General features: G+C 42.5%; 1 protein-coding gene across 1 annotated transcript in view; it reads left to right on the plus strand.

The window, feature by feature from the left end:
• LOC115198274 (insulin receptor substrate 1-B) overlaps positions 1–17912 on the plus strand; it is an 88503-nt gene extending 70591 nt beyond the window's left edge. Inside the window, exon 4 of the mRNA XM_029760140.1 lies at positions 17312–17912. Within this exon, the coding sequence (XP_029616000.1) occupies positions 17312–17319 (8 nt within the window). The 3' untranslated portion in view covers positions 17320–17912. The remainder of the gene's footprint in view (positions 1–17311) is intronic.
• Positions 17913–18750: the final 838 nt, after the last annotated feature.

The following is an 18750-nucleotide window of genomic DNA, read 5'->3' on the forward strand; positions in this document are numbered from 1 at the left end:
CCTAAGTCTTTGTATGGTGGATAGGTTTTCAATGGAAAAACAGCCTTTCAAAATAATAGTACTTCCTGAATGGATTTTCCTCAGGTTTTCGCCTGCCATATCAGTTCTGTTATACTCACAGACATTATTTTAACAATTTTGGAAACTTTAGAGTGTTTTCTATCCAAATCTACCAATTATATGCATATCGTAGCTTCTGGGCCTGAGTAGCAGGCAGTTTAATTTGGGCACGCTTTTCATCCAAAATTCCAAATGCTGCCCCCTACCCTAGTCAAGTTAAGGCAACATGTCACTTGGCAGTCAAACCAGTCAATGGGGCACCGGACCATGCCCAAGACGAGGGAGAAAGAGTGTGTGTGTTCCTCAAATCAAAGTTGTTAGATGGTAATACGCTCTCTGGTTGCTGTGTTTATATATACAGTACAGTCACACACGTGTTTGGGGCTCCTCGATAAGAAAGGCTCAGACTGATCTGGAAGCCAATCAAATCACAGGAAAAAGAGATCGGCGAAAAGCCTCTCACCTAATGCCCAAAGTCCTCCGCCAGCCTCAAGTCTGCTTTCTTGGCAGTACACCCACACACTCTCTCCTTTTCTCTTCCTCTCTCACCACTTTTACTCTCTCCCCCTTCCTCCCACCCTCTCTCTTCTTTTCTTCTTATCATGTTCTGTGGATTAAGGAGAGTTCCGCCTGGTGTGTGTGTGTGTGTGTGTGTGTGTGTGTGTGTGTGTGTGTGTGTGTGTGTGTGTGTGTGTGTGTATACTAGTACAGTATATAGTTCCTTGATGGTTGTGGCTGCCTGCCAGGAACTTTGTGGATCAGTTTTACAGTAGTACAGAGCAGTGATTGTCTGCTGTGGTATGGTGTTTGTGTGAGCAAGTGCGCTGTGGTGTGTGTGTGTGTGTGTGTGCTCGTAGTACGGGCTCAGGGGGTCATTGAGTCCATGGGAGCACTTCTTTATTCACTCTCAATGACACACACCCTCTTTCAGGCATTTCCTGTCTTTCTTTTTCACCCTCTCTTTGTTTTTGCCATTTTGTTTGTTTGTTTCATCTATGCTCCATCTTTCTTGCATTCTCTCCCTCTTCTCTACCACTCTCTCTGTTTTTGCATCCTCTCCTCTTGCTCGTCGTCTTGCTCCAATCAATCTCTCTCTTTCTCTCTCCGCTGCACTCGTTCGCCACGTTGCCTTCTCTCTTTATCTCCTCTTTTTATTTTTTATTTTATTTCACCTTTATTGAACCAGGTAGGCCAGTTGAGAGCAAGTTCTCATTTACAACTGCGACCTGGCCAAGATAAAGCAAAGCAGTGTGACAAAAACAACAACACAGAGTTACACATAAACAAACATACAGCCAATAAAACAATAGAAAAATCTATGTACAGTGTGTGCAAATCTAGAAGAGTAGGGAGGTAGGCAATAAATAGGCCCTAGTGGCGAAATAATTACAATTTGCATTAATACTGGAGTGATAGATGTGCAGATGATGAATGTGCAAGTAGAGATACTGGGGTGCAAAAGAGCAAGAGGGTAAGTAATAATATGGGGATGAGGTAGTCGGATGTGCTATTTACAGATTGGCTGTTTACAGGTACAGTGATCGGTAAGCTGCTCTGACATCTGATGCTTAACGTTAGTGAGGAAGATATGAGATTCCAGCTTCAGAGATTTTTGCAATTCATTCCAGTCATTGGCAGCAGAGAACTGGAAGGAAAGGCAGCCAAAGGAAGTGTTGGCTTTGGGGATGACCAGTGCAATATACCTGCTGGAGTGCGTGCTACAGGTGGGTGTTGCTATGGTGACCAGTGAGCTGAGATAAGGCGGGGCTTTACCTAGCAAAGACTTATAGATGACCTGGAGCCAGTGGGTTTGGCTGCGGATATGTAGTGAGGGCCAGCCAACGAGAGCATACAGTTCGCAGTGGAGGGTATTATATGGGGCTTTGGTGATAAAACGGATGGCACTGTGATCGACTACATCCAGTTTGCTGTGTAGAGCATTGGGGGCTATTTTGTAAATGACATCGCCGAAGTCAAGGATCGGTAGGATAGTCAGTTTTACAAGGGTATGTTTGGCAGCATGAGTGAAGGATGCTTTGTTGCGAAATAGGAAGCTGATTCTAGATTTAATTTTGGATTGGAGATGCTTAATGTGAGTCTGGAAGGAGAGTTTACAGTCTAACCAGACACCTAGGTATTCGTAGTTGTCCACATATTCTAAGTCAGAACCGTCCAGAGTAGTGATGCGAGTCGGGCTGGAGGGTGCGGGCAGCAATCGGTTGAAGAGCATGCACTTAGTTTTACTAGCATTTAAAAGCAGTTGGAGGCCACGGAAGGAGTGTTGTATGGCGTTGAAGCTCGTTTGGAGGTTGTTAGCACAATGTCCAAAGAAGGGCCAGATGTATACAGAATGGTGTCGTCTGCATAGAGATGGATCAGAGAATCACCAGCAGCAAGAGCGACATCATTGATATATACAGAGAAAAGAGTCGGCCCGAGAATTGAACCCTGTGGCACCCCCATAGAGACTTCCAGAGGTCCGGACAACAGGCCCTCCGATTTGACACACTGAACTCTGAGAAGTAGTTGGTGAACCAGGCGAGGCAGTCATTTGAGAAGCCAAGGCTATTGAGTCTGCTGATAAGAATGTGGTGATTGACAGAGTCGAAAGCCTTGGCCAAGTCGATGAAGATGGCTCTCTTTTCCCCTTCAGTTTTGCAACACCTCCTTCGCTTACTCCTCCTGTTCTCCCGGTGTTGAGTAACTATTGTCATCAGTACTGCTGCGAACCCTAGTGTTCTAGGAGTTACTGTCCCTAGCCCGGCCTCTCTCACTGGATTTGTCTGTAAAGAGCTTAGCACCGGTGGGCTTTTGACAACACTGCTAATGATAATGAGAAGTTCTCACGCGGGGAGGGGGGAGACGTGTGTGTCACAGGCTGGGGTCAATGCTGAGGCAGAGGGTCTCATGGGTCGGTGGGAGAGATAAGAGAAATGTAAAGGGCACGTAGGGGTCAGGGGTTATAGTGCATGTAGAGGATCAACCCAGGGTGATAGAGAGAGGGGATGTGGTGTTAGACTGAGTTGAAGGGTCAGGTTAGTGATATTGGATCAGAGGACGACTCACTGACTGCACATACACACACACACACACAGGCCTATCTTTGTGTAGATCTCGGCGTACACACTGATTCTCTCTCACACACACACACTCTCTGAGACACCCCCCCTCAGGGCAAAGACTGGTTAAATCATGTAGAGGAGAACAATGTGTGCTCCAACTAGAGATAGTTGAATGATGTCATCAATGTGTCAGCGAGGGCAGGCAGAGGTAGATGACAGTGAGAGTGAAGATGTTTGTTCTGTCCCATTATGTTGCCTGGAAATGGTCGTTAACCTTCAAGGTTTCTGCCACTGAAACAGAAATAAAGGTCTCCTGCAGAATGTCATGGACACTCTGAGGAGTGTGTCATCGTGGAGGCTGTATTTTGTGTGTGACTCAATATGTTGTCACAGAAATGCCACAGAGGATAGTGTGTGTGTGTGTGTGTGTGTGTGTACCTGAAAGCGTGTATTTGTGTGCTTCTGTGTCTGCATCTCTGCGGTGCGTAAGCCTATCTTTATTCGTATGTGTACTGCTTTAATATGTGTGTTTGTCAATTATGTACATCTCTGTCTCTCTACCATTTTGAACACGTCCCATCCCATTCGGATTGTGATGCTCAGTGAGCCAGCATCAGTAATTAGCATCCGTCACACAATGTTCTCCCCACCGAAACATGTAGGACCTAATCTTTGGTGCATTAGGCCTTATAAAAGGATTGACTCACACTCCAGGGATGGGGAGGAAATGGGCACTATACCCCCCCCCCCCCCCCCCCCCCCATTACCACTGGCTTGGAGTGTGTGTGTGTGTGTGTGTGTGGTTGGAGGGCTGGCTTACGTCAACAAATGAGTGGAGCGGGGGATGACAGATCAGGATCCCACGTGCCCTCCCTGGCTTTGTCGTTATTTTTTTCATTTGATATACATTTTTCCTTTACCTAGCCTAGTGGGCTGAAGTGGTGGGGTTATGCGCGCGCGCGTGTGTGTGTGTGTGTGTGGTCATGGAGTGGTCACGTGTTTTCGTAGTGAGGTCAACTACAGATAAATTGAAAAGGCTTTTAGAGTACAAATTAATATAAATCATATTAGGAACCAAAACACGCGTCAAGCGCCACTGCTGTGCGTCATGCCAGGGCTAATTTACATATGTAGTGGTGACTGTGCGCCCAGGAGTCGGGCAGAGTGGTAACATTTGCATTATGCATGACTGTGTGTGTTTGTGTTGTTGAGTGTTGTTGGTTGAGATTGTGTGTGTGTGTTTTGTAAAGGGAGAATGTTGTGTGTTTTTTTGTGTGTGTGTGTGGTCTCTGAAACGTGTGTGTGTGTGTGTGTTGGGGGCATAACCTCCTGGGATGGTTAAAAACAGCAGCGGTGCAGTGACATGCTTTATGACTAGCTTTCACCACAGACAGCTACTGTTACCCTGCTGTCCAGCATGACCACTGGATCCTACTGCTCTCCCTTACACACACACACACACAGACCTATTTCCACCTATAGGTAAAACATTTCTGCACGCTTGACTGTAAGTCACTTTGGATAAAAGCATCTGCTGAATGCCATATATATAATTGATGTATTATATATTTAACCAGCAACACTACCTCCTCAGCACACACACATACACACACACGCACACACACATACACACACATACACACACACAGCCCCATACAGTGTTCAGTCTCTGCCTTGTCTATGCTGTTCAGACCAGGTTATCTGTTCACCACAGAACTCCAAAAAATAACATTTTATTAGGATGAGGAGAGCAAAAAGCCACACTGTAAATCTACCAACCTACGTACATGAGAGGGAGTGATGGAATGAGTGAGAGAGATGGATGGAGGGAGGGAGGATAGTGAGGGGGTCTAGGAAAGAAGAAGTAGAAGATTCTTTCTGGTTTCTCTTTCTTTTTCCACTGGTGGTGAAAAGGGAAGGAGGGAAGGGCCCCTACTGGAGCGCCCAGCATTCCCCATGCTCATACACAAATATTTGCGGTGCCATGTTGGGCCATGCCTGGCTGTCACATACACACTCACATACACACTCACACACACACATCCACACTCATCCACATACACACGTACACGCTCACAAACTCTTACATACTCTCACACACACACACACACACACACACACACACACACACACACACACACACACAGTCTGTCCCCATGCATCCTGCTTCACAGAAGCGCTCTTATCTGAATTAAGGTACTAAGGTTACACATGGTAACTCTAAACACCACAGGGGGAGGAAGGAGGGAAGGGTTTGGAGGACGGACTGTGAGGGGGTCTGGATTGATGGGACACCACTTGCAACTCTATTAATGATTACACAATTTATCAGGAGATCTCAGGATGGGGGTACGGACTGGCGACATGGACACAGACACACACACACACACACACATCAGTTTCTCCCTCCTAAGTCATGGGACAATGTTTCTTAATAATAAAGCTTGGTCAGCAGTTTTGTTCTCTCTTTGTCGAAATTTCCCCAAAAGTTTGTCAATCAATCCTTTTGGGGTTCTAGACTAGTAGCCAAAACCTCTGACTTTGCAAAATGCATATCAAGTGAAACAAAGAAACAGGGGATGTGAAATAGCCTTTGAGATGCAATTTTTTTTTAACCCTCCCCTAACCTCTAACCTTAATTAACCACTCTGCGAGTACACACAAAACTGACCCAAGATCAGTGTCTGGACTCTAGAACCAAAACCTTATTTACTCTACATACAGTGAGGGAAAAAAGTATTTGATCCCTTGCTGATATTGTACGTTTGCACACTGACAAAGAAATGATCAGTCTATAATTTTAATGGTAGGTTTATTTGAACAGTGAGAGACAGAATAACAACAAAAAATCCAGAAAAACGCATGTCAAAAATGTTATAAATTGATTTGCATTTTAATGAGAGAAATATGTATTTGACCCCTCTGCAAAACATGACTTAGTACTTGGTGGCAAAACCCTTGTTGGCAATCAGAGGTCAGACGTTTCTTGTAGTTGGCCACCAGGTTTGCACACATCTCAGGAGGGATTTTGTCCCACTCCTCTTTGCAGATTTTCTCCAAGTCATTAAGGTTTCGAGGCTGACATTTGGCAACTCGAACCTTCAGCTCACTCCACAGATTTTCTATGGGATTAAGGTCTGGAGACTGGCTAGGCCACTCCAGGACCTTAATGTGCTTCTTCTTGAGCCACTCCTTTGTTGCCTTGGCCATGTGTTTTGGGTCATTGTCATGCTGGAATACCCATCCACGACCCATTTTCAATGCCCTGGCTAAGGGAAGGAGGTTCTCACCCAAGATTTGACGGTACATGGCCCCAGCCATCGTCCCTTTGATGCGGAGAAGTTGACCTGTCCCCTTAGCAGAAAAACACCCCAAAAGCATAATGTTTCCAACTCCATGTTTGACGGTGGGGATGGTGTTCTTGGGGTCATAGGCAGTATTCCTCCTCTTCCAAACACGGCGAGTTGAGTTGATGCCAAAGAGCTCCATTTTGGTCTCATCTGATTTCAACACTTTCACCCAGTTGTCCTCTGAATCATTCAGATGTTCATTGGCAAACTTCAGACGGGCGTGTATATGTGCTTTCTTGAGCAGGGGGACCTTGCGGGCGCTGCAAGATTTCAGTCCTTCACTGCGTAGTGTGTTATCAATTGTTTTCAAGGTGACTATGGTCCCAGCTGCCTTGAGATCATTGACAAGATCCTCTCGTGTAGTTCTGGGCTGATTCCTCACCGTTCTCATGATCATTGCCACTCCACGAGGTGAGATCTTGCATGGAGCCCCAGGCCGAGGTAGATTGACAGTTCTTTAGAAATGTCTTCCATTTGCGAATAATCGCACCAACTGTTGTCACCTTCTCACCAAGCTGCTTGGCGATGGTCTTGTAGCCCATTCCAGCCTTGTGTAGGTCTACAATCTTGTCCCTGACATCCTTGGAGAACTCTTTGGTCTTGGCCATGGTGGAGAGTGTGGAATCTGTATACCTGTATAAAAGACACCTGGGAGCCAGAAATCTTTCTGATTGAGAGGGGGTCAAATACTTATTTCCCACATTAAAATGCAAATCAATTTATAAAATTTTTGATATGTGTTTTTCTGGATTCTTTTGTTGTTATTCTGTCTCACACTGTTAAAATAAACCTACCATTAAAATTATAGACTGATCATTTCTTTGTCAGTGGGCAAATGTACAAAATCAGCAGGGGATCAAATATTTTTTTCCCTCACTGTAGAGCGATTCCACCCCTAAACGGTGCAGAATAGCGTTGAATGTTAGCCTATATGCCTCCTCTGTTGCTATCTCGTCTTGTGTTCTACTTCAGAAGGGTGAATGAAGTACAGCATTTTCTGGGAAGGGTATTAAGAACTACAGCGGAGTTGCCGGAGGGCTAGAGCCCCGTGCTGCCTTGCCTCTCCTTTATGGTAGTAAATCACCTCTCTGAACTGAACAGTGTTTATTCTGGAGCTTTCTCAGAACACTTTGGCAGAAAAGTGGCAGAACTGGTAGAGCGACGGAACAGAGAGGGGGGGAGAGGGGCTGAGTCAGCAAATGGGCTGGTTGGGGGGGGGTGTACGGTGTGCGTGGGTGTTTTTATATAATTATTTAGCAGAATGTTCCCTCCTATAATTTCAATTTCTGTGGATAAATTAAATCACTGTATGATTTATGTCGAAACTGTTGAACATAAGGAATAGATAAAGCATACTTGAGCCCTGAACTTATGCCCTACAACACAGTTCTCTAATGCTAATTTGCATTATGGAATGAATATTTGCGTGTAGCCTACTGCCTTGTGTGCATTGCTGCGGTTATAATGTAAAAAAATAATAGTTGATCAACATTTTATGCTAAACGTTCTGATCTGTTGCATGAGCCTCGTTGCCATTTTTTTTTTAAATGGGGATGTAGCCTAGTCCTACTGGTTGTATGAATTTGTTATCTGTCGTCCCACAACTGTCCCAGAGTTTGTTTGGAATAGGCTATTTCTTTCCGCACAGAACGACAAGCTGACCAATAGAATAGGTCAACTTTTCTACTATGGGGGATAGTAGATTGAGGTAGGCTAGTGATTTTGCTGTTTGTTACTCATCTCATTAGCTGAGGAAAAGTAAAATGTGGGCAGTTATTCTAACATAGGTGTGTGAGTTTCAAGGTTGGGAAAGCACATTTTCACCATAAAAATGCACCTTTATAATAAAGCATTCCTTGCATCCTCTCATTTGCAGACTTATGTAAAATAGCCTAACTTATTTCAAAGTTGATGATTAGATTGGATAGTCATAATATAGCTTAACTCAATCACTGTTTGCAAAAAAGACTGTTCAGTGCAGAATGTAGTGGCTTAAAGTAGGCCTAGGCTATATCAAATAGCCTACATTTATTCTCCTTCCGTTGCACAGGAAAATGATGACCTTTTTCTAAATGCATTGCATGCAATTCTACTACACTTTAAATGACTGGAGACATTAGCAGAATCTTTTTTAATACAACAAAAATGACCGGGTAGCCTACTCTGCTGACACTGACAAACAGATCAATAAAAACGACGTTTGATCCATATATTAGGCCTACGAAAGGGGAGACACAAATACAGTGTGACGTCCATCTAACCTGGAGGAGGAAATGACTGTCCAAAAACAAACAAAAGTGGCACAGATTCACTACATTGAACACCAGAAATCAAAAGGAAGTTTGTTCTGAAGTGTCTGTCCTATATCTGAGAGATATAAGAAAGATTAGGAAACATTTATTTATTTTTTATACATGTATTTAACTGCTTGTTTTTGGCACGAAACAGTCTAAGCCCTGTCTAAGCAGGAGAGGGCAGGGAAGTTCTACTAAGCTACAGTGCATTCGGAAAGTATTCAGACCCCTTGACTTTTTCCACATTTTGTTAGGTTAGTCTTACTCTAAAATGGATCCACACACAATACCCCATAAAGACAAAGCGAAAACAGGCTTTTTGAAATTTTGCACATTTCTAAAAAATAGAATACTGAAATGTCACATTTACATAAATATTCAGACCCTTGACTGTTGAAGCACCTTTGGCAGCGATTACAGCCTCGAGTCTTCTTGGGTATGACGCTACAAGTTTGGCACACCTGTATTTGGGGAGTTTCTCCCATTCTTCTCTGCAGATCCTCTCAAGCTCTGCCAGGTTGGATGGGGAGCGTTGCTGCACAGATATTTTCAGGTCTGTCCAGAGATGTTAGCTCAGGTTCAAGTCCAGGCTCTGGCTGGGCTACTCAAGGACATTCAGACACTTGTACCGAAGCCACTCCTGCGTTGTGTTGGCTGTGTGCTTAGGGTTGTTGTCCTGTTGGAAGGTGAACCTTCGTCACATTCTGAGGTCCTGAACACTGAGCAGGTTTCCATCAAGGATCTCTCTGTGCTTTGCTCCATTCATCTTTCCCTCGATCCTGACTGGTCTCGCAGTGCCTGCTGCTGAAAAACATCCCCACAGCATGATGCTGTCACCACCATGCTTCACCGTAGGGATGGTGGCAGGTTTCCTCCAGACGTGATGCTTGGCATTTAGGCCAAAGAGTTCAATCTTCGTTTCATCAGACCAGAGAATCTTGTTTCTCATGGTCTGAGAGTCCTTTAACTCCAAGCGGGCTGTCATGTGCCTTTTACTGAGGAGTGGCTTCCGTCTGGCCACTCTACCATAAAGGCCTGATTGGTGGAGTGCTGCAGAGATGGTTGTCCTTCTGGAAGGTTCTCCCATCTCTGCAGAGGAACTCTGGAGCTCTGTCAAAGTGACCATCAGGTTCTTGGTCACCTCTCTGACTAAGGCCCTTCTCTCCCGATTGCTCAGTTAGGCCAGGCGGCCAGCTCTAGGAAGAGTCTTGGTGATTCCAATCTTCTACCATTGAAGAATGATGGAGGCCACTGTGTTCTTGGGGATCTAAAATCCTGCAGAAATGTTTTGGTACCCTTCCCCACATCTGTGTCTCCACACAATCCTGTCTCAGAGCTCTATGGACAATTCCTTTGATCTCATGGCTTGTTTTTTTTGCTCTGTCATGCACTGTCAACTGTGGGACTTTATGTAGACAGGTGTGTGCCTTTCCGAAATAATGTCCAATCAATTGAATTTACCACCGAGGATGATCAACGGAAACTGGATGCACCTGAGCTCAATTTTGAGTCTCATAGCAAAGGGTTTGAATACTTATGTAAATATCTGTATTTCTGTTTAGTTTTTTTATACATTACCAAAAGAATGCAATAACCTGTTTTCGCTTTGCCATTATGGAGAATTGTGTGTAGATTGGTTGTAACATAACAAAATGTGGAAAAAGTCAAGGGGTCTGAATACTTTTTGAATGCACTGTATATGGATTTAAAAAAATAATAATTTAAGTCATACCATTTTACTATTTTACTTTGAATTTTAAGACCCCTTGAAGTATTAAAAAAAAATATATATTGATGAAAATATTTTTTGGGCCTTACTGCTATTAGCCCACACAAACATATTGAATAACATGTTCACTACATGGATCAAAAGATAGTCCCCCCAAAAAAATCTAAAATATTTTTTTTCTGAAGTGTCTGTCCGATGTTTTTTTATTTACATTTTTTAAACTTGTATTTAACCCTATATTTTTGGCACTAAATAGTCGCCATATATACAAAAAAATATTTTCGGGAATTTCTTTCCTTAATGCGTTTGAACCAATCAGTTGTGTTGTGACAAGGTAGGGTTGGTATACAGAAGATGGCCCAATTTGGTAAAATACCAAGTCCATATTATGGCAAGAACAGCTTGAAATAAGCAAAGATAAACAACAGTCCATCATTACTTTAAGACCGCCTTTCTTAACGTATGGGTCGTCGCGGACCTGTTAATGGTGGGTCGTGACGTGTCAGTGTACATTTATAATTGTTAAATGAATTACTGGAATTGATTTGGCCAAGTGCCTCTGCGCTCTCTGTTCAGTGCGCTACCTGTTTAAGCAGCGGTCTCTGCTCAGTTTGGCAGCTGCGCGAGAGGGAGAGTGAGATGCCCGTGTGTTTCGCGGTTTACCGGATCTTTTTTTCTTGAAGATCACTCCGCGACCCACACGATGCAGCTCTGTCGTTCAAGCCACTGACTTGTTATTCCCGCTCGCCATCACTCACCGCTGTCATGAAATGGACTCATGCTAGCTACGTGTTCTGACTGAGCACAATCGTCATGAAACGCAAATACAGTGATGACTTTTTGTCTCTTTCATATAAACTTTGAGAAATAACGAGGAGCGCCCACAATGTGTTTTGTGTGGGGACGTGCTTAGTAATGAGTCTCTCAAAACGAACAAATTAATAAAACGACACATCCTGACCAAACATCCAGGCACAACATGAAGAAGGTAAACCCAGGGAGTTATTTCAGAAGAGGGCTGAATGTTTCAGGAAACAGTGCTTCGACAGTGGAAAAGTAACTCAGCTAGCAAGGCATTGTTGTCATTTTATAACAGCAATAAGCAGTAATAAGGGAGTACTATCTCTCATAGTAGTAGATGTTAGTTTCTCTTTCAAACAATCCCCTGGCCGTGTACACAGCTAATAGCTAACATTAGCCAAAGCGAGCTAATTGTTATTCTTAACTGGAATAAACTGATTGAAGCAAGATGCTTTTTGAGGCAAACACACTCACACAGTTCTGGGTTGCTCATCTACAGCAGGAAGCAGTCTCCTCTCTGACTGAGAAAGCCAGTAGATGTTCTGGTCCAGTTTGGCACCACATACCTGACATACTTAAAAAAACAAGTACAGAAACAGTTTCAAGGCTGAGCATGACCTCAGTGTTGCACTGTTAAAAACAGAGCCCAGAATAGACCTGCTCTCATTAGGACTGTGTGTGTTTTCTGGTCTACAGATGTGATCAGTTTATTCCAGTTCAGAATAAAAAACATGTATGGTGTTTTAACGGCAACAGTTCCAACCTAGACTTTCTTTCAACAATCATTTCTACAGTAAGATGTACAGTAGGCCTGATCATTTTTCATCTGTACTGTTACGTAGGGTTGCACTATCAAAAAGACTGTGTGTGTGTGTGTTCTGTTATTTGTCTGTGTGATGTGATCAATCTGTTTATTCCGGTTCAGAATGAAAATTATTTATTGTATTTTAACAGCAACAGTTCCAACCTAGACAGATATTTAAGAGTGTATTTAATGGGGGAAAATAAACATTAATAAATATTTATATGGATATTTAATTTCATTGTTATTTGTTTTTGTCTATATTGCATTTGTTTTAGGCATAAGGGCAATGAAATGTACCGATATTTACTTACGTATAGTTGCATATTCCTAAGCTTGGGTCCCAGGAAAACACAGAATTTCTCATTTGGGTCCCAGGCTGAAAAAGTTTAACAACCCTTGCTTTAAGACATGAAGGTCAATCTGGAAAATTTAAAGAACTTTGAAAGTTTCTTCAAGAGCAGTCTTAAAAATCATCAAGTAACAGACACATCTCATCAACTGTTCAGAGGAGAATATGTGAATCAGGCCTTCATTGTCAAATTGCTGCAAAGAAACCACTACTAAAGGACACCAAAAAGAAGAAGAGACTTGCTTGGGCCAATAAACATGAGCAATGGACATTAGACCAGTGGAAATCTATCCTTTGGTCTGATGAGTCCAAATTTGAGATTTTTGGTTCAACCGCTGTGTCTTTGTGAGACGCAGAGTAGGTAAACAAATGATCTCCGCTTGTGTCGTGGAGGAGGTGTGATGGTGTGGGGGTGCTTTGCTGGTGACATCGTCAGTGATTTATTTAGAATTCAAGGCACACTTAACCAGCATTAATCTATATGGTCCAAATCAGGATGATCCATACTTCTTCTAAAACATTTATACCAATTTATTGAACTTACAGGCAACAAATGATCAAATCATTATGGTAGGAGACTATAACACAGTGTTAAGTACCTCAATGGATCGTAAAGGTAATCACTCTACAAACTATCATCACCGTGCTCTTAAGGAAATCACACATATTATGGACACATTAGCAATAGTGGATATTTGGAGACTAAAAAACCCCGACCTAGTGAGATATACATGGAGGAGATTTAATCAAGCTAGTCGTCTTGACTACTTTCTTGTATCTTTCGCTCTTGCATCAAAGGTTAAATAAAGTTTTAATAGGAGACAGAATGCAATCGGATTATCATCTAATTGGCATTCACATAATTTTCCACGTGGACGAGATATTGGAAATTTAATCAAAGTTTACTGGAGGACAACTTATTTTTAACTAAGACAAAATAATTTATAACAGAATTTTTCAAGTATAATATACAGTTAAAGTGGGAAGTTTACATACACTTAGGTTGGAGTCTTTAAAACTCGTTTTTCAACCACTCCACAAATTTCTTGTTAAGAATTGTTGCACATTGATTGTGCTTATAAAGCACATTTCACTCCAGCTGCAATAGGAGCTGTAGCAGCCACTCTCGCGCTGTCTGACTGATTTTCCGCTTAAACTAGGCTCTGTATCTGTATGCTGTGCGGGTGATAAATAAGAATCATAACGACTAACAAAATTCACACGCCAATTTAATTCCAATAAAATATTAAAATGCATGACTGGTCAAATGTATTTAGATCGACTGGTATTTTTTTTATTTCACCTTTATTTAACCAGGTAGGCAAGTTGAGAACAAGTTCTCATTTACAATTGCGACCTGGCCAAGATGAAGCAAAGCAGTTCAACACATACATCAACACAGAGTTACACATGGAGTAAAACAAACATAAAGTCAATATACAATGTGAGCAAATGAGGTGAGATAAGGGAGGTAAAGGCAAAAAAGGCCATGGTGGCAAAGTAAATACAATATAGCAAGTAAAACACTGGAATGGTAGATTTGCAGTGGAAGAAAGTGCAAAGTAGAAATAGAAATAATGGGGTGCAAAGGAGCAAAATGTAACGAGGGTCGTATAAAGGGGTCCAAGGCGCAGCGTGTAGAGTGCTCATAATTACTTTAATGATGACACTTAAACAGAAAACGACAGCCAACAGTTCCATCAGGTACTACTTACAAAACGGAAAACAACTACCCACACCAACACAGGAAAAATAGGCTGCCTAAGTATGGCTTCCAATCAGGGACAACGATAGACAGCTGCCTCTGATTGGAAACCATACCTGGCCAAAACATAGAAAACAAAAACATAGAATGCCCACCCATCTATCACACCCTGACCTAACTAAACAGAAAAACACAGCTCTCCTAGGTCAGAGCGTAACACAAAATAAATAAATACAATTTTCATCAATGAATAGGCTAAAAAGCATTGTTTTGAAATTGGCCGGTGGCAATTTTTATTTATCGTCTTTCCATTTATTTTTTGGGGCCAAAATCCGTCTATTACCGGCTAATGTTGTGATCCACAGCACATACATCTCCCAGATGTCACACGCACAGAGAGAGAGAGAGATCGCCTTACTCTCTCGATCTCTCTCGCTCTGCTCTTTGCACTGATCCCCTCTTCCCTACTGGCTTTCATAACACCCTCTCTTTGCTAGGCAGAGGCCTTCCTATGGTGATGGGCTCTTGGTTAAACAGAATGTTATATAACTTGACAGCTGTGGCTCCTGGGGCATGGAAGTGATTGGCGGTGCAAGGGTCAGAGGGGAGAGCGAGTGTATGCGATTTTGTGTGTGTGAGAGAGACGTGTGCCCACTTGCACAGTAGCAGTATGTGCTCGGCCAGTGTCAGTCTATTGAGGGACACAGATCTAAACTAAGTCCAGTGACCCCATCGTAGACAGACAACTGACGCAGACAGACAGACACAACTCTGATCAACAGACTAGTGTGTCACACACAGAACAAGGCATTGCATCTTATATTCATCTTACATCATCGCAGAGACTGACTCACAGACTGACAGATGCTAGGGTGACACACAAATACACTCAAATGAATCTACTTAAAGGCACAGAGGGTGCCTTATCCTTAATGAGCCACTAAAGTGAGCCGTCAAAGAACCGGACATTGACAGCCCCAGGCAGACACACACACACACGCACCACATTGACTGCTTCATCCAGTGAGCCATCACTTTGACTGCCCCAGATAGACACATAGACCGACTGACATAGGGACTGATGTAGAGAGGGAACATTTTATAGGCCAGACATTGGCTGAGATCATAGCCCCATCTGGCTTTGGAGTTAAAGAGCCAGTCACACTTACTCACAGAGGCATCATCGATTAGAGCCCAGAACGGAGAGATGACGCAAGGAAATGATTGAAATCGATGAGAGAGAGAGTGATTTAAGAGAGAGAGAGCGATTTTAAAGTAGTTTAGAAAAGGAAATGCTTCCTGTCTGGTTGCACACTGATGTCAGTAGTTAGTGTGTGTGTCATGGTTCGCATTTAGATTATATATACTCACTGACCCCGGCCTAATGGATTGGTGTGTTTTTGCGTGGGGGGGGTGTTAGGTTTACAATTAGGGTTAAGGATATAATTGGGGTTAGAGCAGGGTTTCCCAAACTCGGTTTTGGGCCCTGAGGGGTGCTCATTTAGTTTTTTTGCCCTATACACTATACAGCTGATTAAAATAATCAACTAATCATCAAGCTTTAATCATTTGAATCAGCTGTGCAGTGTTAGTGCAAAACGTGCACCCCCTCGGAGTCCTGAGGTCCGAGTTTGGGAAACGGTGGGTTACAGAAAATAGGATTTTGAATGGAAATACATGTTTGGTCCCCATGAGGATAGAAGAACAAAACGTGTGTGTGTGTGTGTTTAGTATGCTCTTATGTGCCATCCATATTTAACCGGTCACTGTGTCCTCAATATTTGTCTGTGTGTGTGTGTGTTGGTGTGCCAATGTGTGGGTGTGTGCGCCCTCACAAATAATTGCCTGTGAGCGCTTCTGCACCAATGTGTGTGTACCAATGCGTGCCCTGTCTCCTCCGGTCTCCCTGGGTCCATTGGGCTGATTGTTTGTGTGGCTCTCTCAGGCTGAGCTGCACTAGCTGCTGCTGTTAGCTGGCACCGTCTGTGCCGGGACGCTAAATATAGCACTGCACCAGGAAGAGAAGAAGGGGGCGGTGGGGGCACCAAAAATATAGAGGCACTTTTTTTCATCGACAATTAGAGAGCAGGGTTGGGAAATTTAGGAAAAGGAACAAAGGACTCCTTTCTCTCAATCAGTCACCATTCGTCATTACTGTTTTGGTTGATTTGATGTTTCCATCATGCGGCCCACCCGCCCGCAGCGTTTCCTCGTAATTAAAGTGGCCTTTAATGATGATGTTAATTATATGACTATTGTTATTATTATAGACCTACAGTACATACTCATTTTTTACATTTACATTTTAGTCATTTAGCAGACGCTCTTATCCAGAGCGACTTACAGTAGTGAATACATACATTTCATACATTTTTTTTCTCTGTACTGGTCCCCCGTGGGAATCGAACCCACAACCCTGGCGTTGCAAACACCATGCTCTACCAACTGAGCCACACGGGACCATACTCGTCATGTGTGACCGCTAGTTACCCCCTAATAAAGGGACATCGACCAATCGAGAGGAAGACGTATGAGAGTTGTGTTATGATGTGCATTTTCGGTCCTTTTCCTCTCCGTAGCATCAATATCCTCTGTCAGTCCGTCAGTACGACCCTCGAAGGCGTTATCAATCGTACAAGAGGTTCCATAACAAAGACAAGTTTGTGTGTGTGAATTTGGAGCTCTCAACAGTTCTATGTTATTGAAAAAATGAGGAAATTTTCTTAATGACATACTTGCTTTAGTTACGTAATATAACAGGAAAAGTGTAAATTGACCTAAAACAATACATGCATACACACACACACACCCTGCAGTGGTGGTTGCCCTCTCTTTCCCCTTATTTTTTCCCCCACATTTCTTTCCCCGAATTTTTTTTCGTTCTTTTCCTCTCCCTCCCTCTCTCTCCTCTCGCTCTGTGCGGTCTCACTCGCCTCCCTTCCATCCCTCAGTTGAACTTCTCTGTATATGTAATTAAAGGAACACAGTGTTCCCCTGTGGATAAGCAGACATAGATATCTTATTGTAGATTTGAAAACAATGTTTGTGATAATGTGTGGTAGTCAGTAGATAAATGTAGTAATATTTGGTTAATCTTCATATCATATGCTATTGTTTACTGGTCTTCTAACCCGGCCATTTACTCTCTGTTTTCAGAATGCTGATGTCTTTGCCCTTGCCTTGGAATTATGGGAAATAAATAAGAGATCCTGAAGCTCCTCCTCCTCATCCTTGTGTGACAGCCAATGGGAAGACGGGTTGCACTGGTCACACCTCTGAAGCACTTTGGAAGGACTGATGGAAAACCTTTATTTTTTTGCTTTCAGTTTATTGGTTGTGATGACCAATGGGGATGCGTGCCAATAATATTCTGAAAACCTATTGGTTGCACATAGCCTGAGAAGGGAGGACTCTAAGCCAATCAGAGAAGAGTATAAAGACTGACTGCTGACTGGGAGCCAATGATATTTTTCGATCATCAGCTTAAATGGAAACCCAATTAACCAATCAAAAAGAAGGATTTAATCTAATGACGGCTGAATATACAAAGTATAAAAACAAAAAATATATAGAAATATATATCTGCTCAAAAGTGCCTCATTTTTTTGATTGTAGACATTTTACAAAGAACTTCAACTTAGCATTGACTAAGGAAGTGAAGAAGCTTCAGTATTTGTGCTTGTTTTGAAGTAGCAATATGTTGTGGCAGGTGTAAGAATAATAAGGATGATGATGATAAAAATACCAATTAGCTGGCCTTTACTGTCTTACTGTGAGAGATGTTGGCAGCATAGCTTCTATTCGCTTTAAGCTTATTGCTTTAAGCTCATGTAACTGACAGATTTCTCCCTATCTCTCTCCCTCTTTCAAAATCTCTATCTCTCTCTGCCCATACCTCTCATCCAAAATTGCAGTATTCTATATCACATACCAATCCACCAACATACTTTACAATAAGACAGTCACTGTGAATACTGTCTCTGGCGCTGGACAATATGTATTTAACACACAAAGACAAACACTTGGCACTTGTTGCAGGTAAAGACAGGTGCTCTGTTCCAAAATCTACATTAACATACCACTTGGAATGAAGTGATGCGTTGTGGAATGCATGCATTCTGAGCAGTGGTGGAAAAAGTACTCAATTGTCATATTTGAGTAAAAGTAAAGATACCTTAATAGAAAATGACTCAAGTAAAAGTGAAAGTCATCAGGTAAAATACTACTTGAGTAAAAGTCAAAGTATTTGGTTTTAAATATACTTATGTATCAAAGTAAATGGATTTGCTAAAATGTACTTAAGTATCAAAAGTATAAACAATTTCAAATTCCTTATATTAAAGCAAACCAGACGGCACAATTTTAATTTTTAAAATGTATTGGCAGATTGTCAGGGGCACACACTCAGACATAATTTACAAACGGAGGATTTGTTTTTCGTTAGTCCGCCAGATTAGAGGCAGTACGGATGACCAGGGATGTTCTCTTGATAAGTGTGTGAATTGAACCATTTTCTTGTCAAAGTGTAATGGGTGTCAGAGAAAATGTATGGAGTAACGAGTACATTATTTTCTTTAGGAATGTAGTGAAGTAAA

The sequence above is a fragment of the Salmo trutta genome, chromosome 8 (assembly GCF_901001165.1).
Source record: "Salmo trutta chromosome 8, fSalTru1.1, whole genome shotgun sequence".
In the NCBI taxonomy this organism is placed as follows: domain Eukaryota; kingdom Metazoa; phylum Chordata; class Actinopteri; order Salmoniformes; family Salmonidae; genus Salmo; species Salmo trutta.